Genomic DNA, 11843 nt, shown 5'->3' with positions numbered 1-11843 from the left:
GCGTTACGGTAACGCTAAATCACCTCGTTTAACGCACCCATAGTGGGTGCTCTTACAGAGGTTTTAGGCTTCTGGGATTCAAATATATTGCTTTGAAGTTGGAATTGAAAGTCAAGTTATGAGAAAGACACTGAAGAGCTCATCTGTATTTAAAATGTGGATGTGAGAAGCTGGAATGAGAGTCCAGTGAAGATGCTGATTTTATTTTGAAAGGGATGACAACTTGATGAGTCTATAAAAAAGAGGTTGACCCTGTGGCTTGACAGAATGGGCCAGGGTTGAACAGGCTCAAGTTTCAACAGGGCTTTGAAAGCAGGTTTTGGATAAAAATTTGTCATATTGAGGATTTGACTCAAGTGGCACTTTAGAGCAAACTTAACTAAGTATCTTGCCAGTGACCCAAGGCTTGAGTGAGGTCTAGAGCCACTGTAGAAAACCATTACTAAACCATGGGGGGGTCCTGTGCCCAAAATTAGTCAGCCGTGGTCCGAGACTCGTCGGGTCCCATTTTGGACCGCAGACGGGGCTCTCAGCCGCCAATTCGCGACCTCTAGACCATCCATGATGAGGTCCATTATCTGCGGCCATGCGGCCACCAATAGACCAGAATGGCAGCAGACCCCCTAATCACCAATTGTAGATAGCCAGAAGACCAGTCTTCAACCAATCACTCCCAACTCCCACCATGTTGAACTCACTGGGTTAGGTCATGTTTGATGATACCAGTGACTCAACCTTGTACCAATCATCACACCCCCCGACCAACAACATCAAAACAACCTTCCCCAACTCAAGTCCACTTCCAATGACGTGTCCAGTTTGAAAACAAACAAGGTAAATCAGCCCAACAATTGCTCACGGACTATATCTCAAGGTAAATTTCTTTCAACTCTTTTTCTTTACCTTGGCTTTTTTCACGGTCAACCGCAGCTTGCACCCCAACAAGCTACGTCGCCGAGGGCATGAATATACTATAAATTCTTGATGGAGAAGTTGTCTTGAGATTCCAAAGAATCGATGTCTGAACAGACCGCTAAGATTCAAGTGTAGTACTAAATGAAAACCTGAGGGCACAGGATTCTGTGTAAGACTACAGCTGAACAAGCAAGTCTACGACAATATCAAGCACTGACCTAACAAAAACACAAGTTAAACAATCACAGAAAAAGATTAATACAATATTGAGAAAAGAGAAAGTAAGAAGAGTTTGTTTTAACTACCTGCGAGCTCGAAAGGGATCGTGAAGAGCACACGTAGAAGGTATTAGATAAAACAAAAATAACAATTTAATTCTAGGTCGAGAGTTGTGATGTTAGTAAAGGTAGTTTAGAAGAGAAAAAGATAGCAGAAGAAAAGCTAATAGAAAATGACTCACTGATTCTTTTCGACAGGAAAAGAATCAGAAAAGAGGGGAAAGCAAAACACAAAATGAGAGCAGATAACCCGTAAGAATTTTTCCATCATCCCTTGATTTCATCTTCCCAATTTGTCAAGTAGCTCAACCAAAATACAACCTCAATCTAACCCCTTTGGTCGACTTCTTACACTAAAGGAACACAACACAGCACGCCTTCCAAATCAACTCATACAACTTCTAATTCACCTCCTCACAACCTCAATTTGGAAAATGATCTTTGACTAACAATGAAGATAGTTAACTCGTAAGAGGTCAGTATCTTAACATATACCGCCTCGTAAGTTACGCCATTGTCTGCTCAGCATGTTCAACCACCTACTGAAGTCACCCTTGCAAGCAGATTTTACAACATTATATATGAAGATGACTGTTCCGCTTTTGACGGGCAAACCTTTGATGACCAATAGGGGTTGCATGAGGATCTCCAAATTTCACTTTCCAATTTGATTCTTGTTTTTGATAATCAGCACAATCTGATGATTCTGATGTTCATCCAATTTACATACAACAGGTCTTTGACCTGATCTACTACTTTTAGTATTTGTATTAGTATTGATCAAATAATGTGGTAAGCTCTTGGTATTTGAAGAGGTGATCTTGAATGAGTGGGTCCTGATTGATGTCTATTGGTCCCAGATGATTGTCGTTGAGCGATGTCTGTGCTAGGAGGTCTGATCAAATCTGATTTTGCGCAACTTGCAGCAGCTTTCCTTGCTGAAGAACACTGTATGATTGAAAAGGGTGACATTTTTGGAATGGAAGGATGGATTGGATGATTAGTTCACTGTTGATCGGTTAGAGAACATCACACCCATTCAAGACAAGAACAACCCGCTCTCAAATTCTCATCCCCTTCTTACTATTGTTTATGCAAAAACTTCTGTGCTCAATTTATGTTTATCCCAGACAAATTCAAACTGACCGTGTGCTATCTCCCCAATGAGAATGACAATCAAACCACCTATGCATTAGCCTGCCTAACTTCTCCATACTATGTCTGCGAGGTCCCACTGGTATCTCATATTCCACGCCGCCCCTTGTAGCTGCACGTCAAATTGTGTGTGGCTACCAGTGGCGGCTTTTTTGTGTGCCTACAAAATCACAAGTGGGCCGCCACCAGACCGCTTTCGTATGATCCAATGATCAGCTCAAGGCCGTAGTATGGCAGTGGCCAAAGGTGGTCCTCATTCCAAAATTCTATGGTCTACCCAAAGGCTGCCCATCCCTCTGCAGTCATGGGTGGCCTTACAACAGCCGGTCCTGCCCGACTAGAGGCGGTCCAGACCCTCCAGTGGTGTACCACTCCATTTTATCTTGGACCTTGAGAAAAAAAATTAACTGGCATGAGGAAGATCAAAGATCAGAATTCACTACTGAAAAATTGAAAATATGGGTTTTCCCAAGTCAAGTCTGGTCAAGAACTTAAGCTTAACTGAGCCCTTCTTCCAATGTGGCCATGTAATGCAATTACCCCACAATCTACAAGTGGTGACAGGGTAACAACAGGACAAGCAGCATGTAAATATCCTTGTAGCATGTTGACATGCACACACAAAGAGTTTTGAAACATATCTGAAATTATTTTGGTTGGATTGAGACTGAAATTGTTGTGGAGCACCCTTTGTGAATAGTGGTTTACTTATAGGACTTACAGAATCCTTTGTCTTCATCTGGGGTCAACTGACTTTCAACATCACATTTGATAAGGGGAAGATGCACCTGTTATGGTACCTCTTTGATGGGTCTTGAGCAGGTCTAAGGAAAGACCTGCGTGTGTGCACGTCAACATGCTACAATGATATTTACATGGTGAAGGAGAAGCAGAAGAGCTTGAAGAAGAGGTTCAGAAATTATCACAGGTTTTTACAACATTTAGAGCCCTCAAAAAGGGATTTCAAGTAAAGCTGCTTGAAATTCCTGCTGGTCTCAGGCCAAGGTTGGGCTATAACCCCTAAGCCACTCTTTGAGAGTGGATGTGGTGTGTCCAAAGAAGGGCTGAGTTGAGCTTACCAAAAACTGAAGTCTGAACTTTTTTTATTTTTCTTTGTGGTCCAACATACAATGTAATACAGCCAATGTGACAATGTTTTTTTTTGAAAATGTGTTGCCTAAAACCATTCCAAACCCATTAATCAGTTTCTGAATGATGTTGGATTTGGCTAGTATGCAGATATGCATCAAACACTAAGGCGGATTTCCCCGCAATCATTCATCTTCATCCTTCTTCACTTGCCAATCTTGATCAATCTGCCTCAAACTTCAAGCTACTAACCTCATTTTTTTAACAAAAAGTGCTTATCAGCATAATTACATACAACACTGACTAAACTATACAACTGAGTGGACTAGTATTCCTTAGAAATGCAGCCTTCTTGTCAAAGAAAAGTGTGGGGTGACTTTTGGATGCAGTAATTTTTTTTCACTTTTTGGAACTTTTGTCATTATTATGATGATAGTATCAATCACTTGCCCTCCACGTAGGAAGCAGGCAGTGTAATGATAATAGTAATAGCTTACCCTACTAACCTCAATAAGCCAGCTGTGTAAAGTGATGACCAAGGCCTAATGTTCACTGGGAGTCCAATCAAGAGTGAGTCTATGGTTGCTTGCGTCAAGACAGTGGTAACTCCAAATCAGTAGCTCCACCCCTTTGACCCTGCGAGTCTGTAAAATTCAGTGAAAAATCTAAGGGCCCGTTTGGCTGGATTTCCAAAAATTTGTTGCACAAAAATGAAAATTCAATCTGCCCCTTTTTTGCCCCTTGAAAAAGGGGCAGATAGAGAAACTCAAATTTCAGCTTTTTAGATTACCAAACAGTCGACCAAAAAGGTCAACAAATAATCATCTTGATCATTGTTCACCATTGATCACCGTTTGACTGTTTGGTAAAGATGAAATGAAAAGACTTTTTCGATTGAAACTTGATTGATCAAAACTTGAAAATCAACCAATCCATTTTTAATTCCATCCATCCATCCATCACGGTCATTGAACACCAAAATCATTGTTCCATCAACGTTCCGTTTGTTGACACTTCACATCACGTGGTTTGATCATCATGGAGCATTGTCCTCGTGCTTCAATTCAATCCCTAGCAATTTCAACTTTTTTGTAACTTTAGCACAGGGAGTATGTAGAGAGAGAGAGGAAGAAGGCTGAGCAAATGTGAGGGTGTGAACAACATAAAAGGGCATGGTTAGAGAGAGAGGGTGAGAGAGAGATTGAAATTGATTGACAGGTTGAGGCAGGTTGAGGCAAGGGGCAAAAAGAGTTTTTGGACTGAAAAACAGCCTTGAGGCTGTTTTTCAAAATTGATGAATTTTTGATCAAATACACTTTTTGTTTTTGGTCAAATAAAGTTGCCGAATGCCGGCGTTTTTGACCAAAATCAAAAAGTGTATTTGACCAAAAAGAGTTTTTGGCTTTGGTGGGTTTTTTGGCCAAAAACCGTTTTTGGTTTCCAGCCAAACAGGGCCTAAATTTCTATAGTGAAAATTTGAAAAAAAATGTCTTCAATTGGGATGAGAAATCACATTCAGAATGAGCGTGTAAAGAAGTCTTTTGGAATTGTATTTGGTTTCTCAATAAATCTAGATTTGTGGCCGGCTATAGACTTTGGGCCAAAACTTATGGTTACCACAGTTTTGACATAACCCACTATACTGCTCATGATCATGACTCATAAAACCCACAATCCTTGATTTGTGCCAGTTTTGTTTGCTGCAGCAGATTCTTTTTTAAAAAAAGTGCAATCTCTCTCAAATTGGCTGTAGCTGTACTACCCATTTTATGTTGGAGTTCAGAAAATAATAATAATAAAGTTTTTTTTACTACCTTAAAGCAGATTAAAATTCGAATTTAATTATGGTGTCAAACCCGTGCAAGAACTGTGCAAGACCAACGTGCAAGATCCGGCAAGATTTTTTGCACTAATCTTGCACATTGATTTTTTTGACAACCTGAGTTATTGCGTTCCAAACCATGCAAGATCCGTGCAAGGTCTATTTATATCTTGCACAGAACTTGCACAAAACTTGCACAAATCAATTTTCAAAGTTTGAACACCATTAAGTGGCAGAAAATATATGGTACCGGATCGAGTCAGCCTTCGGGGCTCTGCAATCGGGTCGGACCTTCTCTTCGGCTCAGAGCTTTGGTGTTTCATCAGGTTCCACAACTCAAACGGCTTTCTCACACAAGACCACAACTCTGGAACGAATTGCACGAATTTGACATGGCCAGTTCCAACAACTTGAACGAAGAGGGCATTGTCAAAGCTTCTCGTGAAGCAATGGATGGTCTGTCACAAGCTATCTTACAAGATAACGACGATCAGCTCTGCTTATGTAACATCGATTTTGTAGTTCTTTACGATCTCAGCGTGTTATTGGGAACAGGATTGGATAGACAAACTTTGGCTCTTTGTATTAGTATGGTAGAAGATGGAACAAATCCTTTAGCATTAGCTGTACGTCAATATATCTTACTTTGAATTACCGAAAGGAGTGTACTCATTATACATATTTGAGATTTAGACTGTCGTACGTGAATTGCGTAGAGAAGCTGAAGCTCGGTCTGCTAAAACTCGAGGTCCTGATGATATAGAAGGTGGAATGGTTTGAAAACATTTTTCGGATTTTTTTCCTGTCAGGAAACTCCAATATTTCTTCATCTCGATGTCAGAGTGTAGGATGTTGATTCGGAACAGTATGTTGATTGTAGGTCCTCGAACAGGTCAAGTATTTGAGATTTTTCGGATGGATAGTTTGAACGCGCGAGTAATTTTTCATCTTTGGAGGTAACATGCAGAGGCTGGATAGGGCTTGATATGTTTAGGGAGACCTGTCTGTATTTATTTGTACTACATATTGCATCATACCCAGAATGCCAATTCCCTTGTTGCAGGTGGGCTTGAGGGGCCTCACTCATGTTTCTTCAAATGAACCCCACTTCAACCTCGCCCCTGCTGAGCTTCAAAATAAAAAATGAGCGACTACCTGGAAGTACGAACAAACTATTTCGACCTGATTTTGCCAATGTTGCTATCAAGCTACATCTTAAGACTCAGAGCCATTCAAGCCATCGACATTGATGTTGAAAATTTTAAATGACACAACAAACTTGACTATAATTCTCACAAAACACATCTTGTTTCTTCAAGTGCTACTTTACAATCGATAAATCTGATAATTTCACATCGCACACATTTTTTTCTGGATATACTTGCAAACTATTTTGCAGTTACTTTCTTTGTACTGATATACTTCGTCTTGTATTCATGATAATAAGCAATTCAAATTCTTGGTATCAAGCTTTTTAACATTTTTGTTACCTAGCGGAATTCGTATTCTAGCTATGTTTGATCTGTTTTCGATGACATCACAAAGGAGGAATAAGAGAGATCATCAGTAAACCTACACCTTGCGAAATAATTGAGGATATAGAAACCGAAAGAGATTTGCCAAGATATTCAACACAACAAACGCTCACCTCTACAATCAAATCACCAGATCCAAGACTATCACCAGGTCCAACGGCAACTCTTGAAACTTTACCACCCACAGGCGCTGTAACATTCTGTTCCATCTTCATAGCTGACATGATACAAATTGGATCACCAGCCTTCACTTCGTGTCCTTCTTGAACTCGAATCTCTACAACCACACCTGCCATTGGTGATCCAACTGAACCTGGGTCTGATGTTGCTTTTTCCCGATGCGCCGTCTGATAATTCAAAGCATCAATCATCATCAATTACTCAGAGATAGCACTTGGCGAAGTAAACGAGCAAGGTGGTAAAAAACTCACTTCTACAGCCGCGTTACGATCTTCGACTTGTACAGCTCGAGTCTCACCGTTCAATTCAAAGAATACTTCCCTTACTCCAGTCTCAGGGCTGTAGTCACAAGATTGAGAAATAAGTGGTAAAAAGTCAGCAAAGTTCCCTTCGCGTTCAACTTCACGAAAAGGACGAACTTGACCGGCCCCGAAGCCAATAGTTTCACGATCAAAGTCTTTCCTTGCTCGATCGAGATATGTAGCTCTTCACCCACTTCAGGTTTAGCTAAGAAGTATCTTGCTGTATTTATCATCTCCATGTCAGCTCAGCTTCATCACGTTAAGAATTTCAAATCAAATTGAAAATGTACGCACTAGGTAGAATTGACAAGTCACCGTACTTGGTCAAAAATTCTTTAAATTCTTCATACACTTTGGGGTACATGCAATAAGAGAGAACGTCCTATAAAAGGTGCCAAAAAGTCAATCGGCATTTGCAGAAATTGGATTTCATCATCAGGTCTGAAAAAGACAACGAACTGTTGAGGTAATACTCTTTCCAAATTTCTCTTGAAGATCCTTTCTGGTCTTATCGAAATTATATGGTGCCATACTGATACCCGGACGACCCTCAATTCTAGGTTTATCACGAATGATTTGACTACGTAGCGGCTCTGGGAATCCACCCACAGGTTGACCGAGATATCCTTGGAAAAATTCAACCACCGAGTTAGGGAAGTCAAGTTTATCGGCTCGTGCTTCGACATCAGCCTTAGAGAGCTTGTTGGACACCAAGAACTGAGCAAAGTCTCCCACAACTTTTGATGAAGGGGTTACCTTTACAATATCACCACATAGTTGATTGGCTTCAATCTATGAGCAACCGGAAGTGAGATAGCCAAGTCAGCGAGGCAATGGCGTGATCGAGCAGGAAACCGCGTACATAAGCTTTCTTCACCGCAGCCCATTGTGTACCAAGACCAAGTTGTTGGCTTTGGAACATGAGGTTAGTGTATTGCCCACCGGGCATCTCATGCCTACAATCACATAGAGGAAGCGTTGTAAGTTTCGCATAAGATCAGCTTTACCCAGATCAGATACTCAACTCATAAACACCCGAGTCACTAGCTTTTACGTTAGCATCGAAACAGCTGTAAAGCATTCGGCATTGAGACCAGTAGAGCTGTCGAGACAGGTCCCCTTTTATCAGTGAACAGGTTCAAGAATTTGAATTTTAAACTTGGAACACATACATTCAAAGCTTGGACGTCGTCGTAGCAGATTCCAGTCCCGAGACCGTTTTGCTCAAGCGCAGCGCACAAAGCGCCCATAGCACATTGGGAGGTCATTCCAGACATGCTGTCGATTGCACAATCAACGACATCGGCACCTGATTCAGCGCATTGCAGCATCGTCGCCAGGGAGATCCCGGCAGTATCGTGAGAGTGAACGTGGATAGGTAAATCTGGGTATTTTTCTCGCAAGTTACCAATCAGACTAACGATTTGTGGAGAATCAAACCGAATCAGCCTTCTCAAGGTACCTGCACTTCAAGGAAATTGTACGAACATCTTTGCAGCTCGAGGGGTCAATAAGCCTGCCATATCCTTGATCGCAAGCACGTGAATACCCTCAGCAACCAATTCAGCTGCAAATTTCATATAATAATCTAAAGTGTATTTTGTCTTCTTTGGATCAGCTACATCTCCCGTGTAACAAATTGTAGCTTCAACCACTCCTCCAGCTCGTTTGGCAGCATCAATACCGAGTTTCATATTGTCAAGATAATTCAAAGAATCAAAGACTCTAAAAATATCTAGTCCATTCTCGACAGCCTTTTTCGAAAACTCGTAGATGGCATTGTCCGGGTAAGAAGTATAACCCACCGCGTTCGCTCCTCTTATCAAAGCTTGGAGAGGAATGTTAGGTACTAGTTTACGAATCTTTCGAAGTCGTTCCCATGGATCTTCATAGAGGAATCGCATTGCTACATCGAAAGTTGCACCTCCCCAACATTCAAGCGAGTAAGCGTTGGCTAGAGCATGACTAGTTTCACGAGCAATGTTGAGAATATCGATGGTTCGAAGACGGGTAGCTAGAAGAGATTGATGAGCGTCTCGCCAAGTGGTGTCCATGATCAGACATCCTTTGTAATCACGCACTGCCTTGGCAAATGCAGCAGGACCTTGAGTCTTGAGGATTTCTCTCCAGCCAAATTGACTTGGCTGAGTCACATCGAGAGGTTTTTCGGGATCGGTTCGGTGGGCAAACTGTGGGATGACAATTTCTTCCTTCAATCCAGGTTCACCTTGTTGGCCCTTGATGCTACTTCCGTTAACGACAAGGTCACCGAGATACCCGAGAAGCTTTTGAGCTCGGTTTTGACTGCTGATCAAGTGGAACAATGCTGGTGTATCATCAATGAACTTAATCAATTGAAAGAGCAAAAAGTGAGGGTCAGTATACAAGCCCAGTGGGTTTGAAGATAAGATTATTCAACACTGACCGTTGTCCACGTTTGACACGCTACAAAGGTCTCATGTGATAAGACCCTGAACAAGAACGGAATGTTGGTCTTCACACCTCGGATTCGGAACTCGACCAAAGCTCTCAACATTTTTCTACGAGCAATCTCAAAAGTAGCACCTCGAACTGTGACTTTGGTTAATAAACTATCATAGTGAGGGGTGATTTGAGCCCCCGCGAAACCGGAGGAAGCATCCAGTCGGACACCGTTACCTCCGGCTGAGCGGTAGACTTCGATCTTGCCGGTGTCTGGTTGGAAACCTGCCGCTGGGTCTTCAGTGGTCACACGGCACTGAATAGCATATCCACGCTTCGTAATCACATCTTGAGTGAGACCTAAATCGGCAAGGGTAGCACCAGCTGCAATTTGGATTTGAGCTGCAACAATATCGATTCCAGTGATTTCTTCGGTGATAGTATGCTCCACTTGAATACGAGGGTTAATCTCGATGAAATGGTGACGACCCTGTTGATCGACAAGGAACTCGGCAGTCCCCGCGTTACGGTAATTCACAGCTGATGCTAACTTCTTCGCATCCTCCAAAATCTTCGAGCGCACTTCGTCGGTCAACTCCGAAGCAGGAGCAAGCTCAACGACCTTTTGGTGACGACGTTGAACCGAGCAATCACGTTCGAAAAGATGGATCACATTTCCAGCGCTATCCCCTAAGAGTTGTACTTCGATATGACGAGGTTTGTCTAGGAAACGCTCAATAAAGACCGTCCCATCTCCGAACGCCGCCTTCGCTTCTGAAACAGCTCGCTCGAAAGATTCCTTGAATTCTTCTGCGGCACGTACCACCCGCATACCTCGTCCTCCACCCCCCATGGCTGCCTTGATGATGACGGGAAATCCATGCTCCTTGATGAAGGCATCTGCCAAGTCATAACTAGCAATCGCGCCTTCAGTCCCAGGTACGACTGGAACACCGCACTTCATGGCTAATCAACAAAGAGTAAGGCGGATTAAGCGATGCTATCCATTTTATCTCAGTGAATTCAAAGATGGGATAGGGAAATCGAATCACCAAGAGTCCTAGCTTTCACCTTGTCACCCAGCCCGTCGATTACCTCGGGTTGTGGACCAATGAAAGCCAATCCAGCCTCTTCTACCTTTTTGGCGAATTCGGCATTTTCAGCCAAGAACCCGTATCTGAATCGAGGTAAGACAGTCAGACTCTGGTTATAGATTTATGAAAAGCAAGGAAACACCCACCCAGGGTGAATCATGTCTACACCATGTTCGAGGGCTAATTTAATGATATCGTCCTGTGCAAGGTAAGCACCAACCGGGGTGAGACCTTTTCCGACCATGTAAGCTTCATCGGCCTGAGAGGAATTAAAACGCATTGAGTCTTTTGTGTTTATCAAACAAGAGGGAGGTGATCAATAGTTTTGACCTTGTGGCGATGAGCGCTCATTCGGTCTTCATGGGAATAGATAGCAACAGTGTGCATGGCAAGTTCGTGGGCCGTTCTAAAGACACGACATGCAATTTCCTGTGATGATCAAACCTTCGATCAGCTCCAATCACACTTGGCGGGAATTTGGCTCGAGATAAGAGCATTCCACTGACACCTCTGTTTGCCACCAAAATCTTCTGAAGTGGACCACGATGACCAGCAGTATGACGTCGGATAGATTGAACGTTGGGCGTATGGTGTCCCATGGTTCCTCCTGGCGTGCCAGGCATAGATGGTCTGGAGACGAGATGGACAAAAGATCAGCAATCAAATTGTGGCACACTGGATGATAAGTAAACTTACATTGGAGTATTCAGTGCGAAGGCATCTTTCGAACCCGGTTGTAGGTCACCGCCCGCCATGGTCTGAACGGTAACCGAAATCAAACCCAGTGTGATACCAGGTGGCAATGAGCCCAATGGGTTTTGGTTCAGAAAGTGATTCGAAATCATGATCAAGATGTTAGCTATCTGACAATTGCATAATGACTGCCTTCAAAGAAATCAAGATCACTAACAGATAATGAAGGATGTTAGATTTGAAGTTCAACTTGATTGTATCTTAGCTAGCGATCGTGCGCCTCTTTCAGGGAGTAAGGTGATGATGGTGACTTCAAGCCAGATTGGGTCAGCGACTTTCATCACACTACAGAGATAAAC

At 42.5% G+C, this 11843-nt stretch overlaps 2 protein-coding genes across 2 annotated transcripts; one reads left to right on the top strand and one right to left on the bottom strand.

Annotated features, from left to right (window-relative positions):
• Positions 1–5651: 5651 nt before the first annotated feature.
• MELLADRAFT_95715 (uncharacterized protein) lies at positions 5652–6039 on the top strand (the record flags this gene model as incomplete). The annotated part of the gene is made up of 3 exons (XM_007418288.1): positions 5652–5715; positions 5782–5885; positions 5953–6039. 3 exons carry the CDS (start codon positions 5652–5654, stop codon positions 6037–6039), a joined length of 255 nt encoding a protein of 84 aa, XP_007418350.1.
• A 483-nt stretch (positions 6040–6522) lies between these two features.
• Positions 6523–11758, bottom strand: MELLADRAFT_46050 (uncharacterized protein; the record flags this gene model as incomplete). Its single annotated transcript, XM_007418269.1, has 17 exons — positions 6523–6781; positions 6908–7141; positions 7226–7313; positions 7394–7496; positions 7571–7658; positions 7736–8068; positions 8139–8232; positions 8302–8378; positions 8449–8692; positions 8765–9621; positions 9702–10663; positions 10750–10874; positions 10938–11050; positions 11122–11220; positions 11298–11421; positions 11488–11549; positions 11702–11758. The coding sequence occupies 16 exons, from the start codon at positions 11544–11546 to the stop codon at positions 6767–6769; spliced, it is 3615 nt and encodes a 1204-aa protein (XP_007418331.1).
• Between the last annotated feature and the right edge of the window lie 85 nt (positions 11759–11843).

This window comes from Melampsora larici-populina (assembly GCF_000204055.1).
Source record: "Melampsora larici-populina 98AG31 unplaced genomic scaffold MELLAscaffold_88, whole genome shotgun sequence".
Lineage (NCBI taxonomy): Eukaryota > Fungi > Basidiomycota > Pucciniomycetes > Pucciniales > Melampsoraceae > Melampsora > Melampsora laricis-populina.
This window is presented reverse-complemented; position numbering and strand designations above follow the sequence as displayed.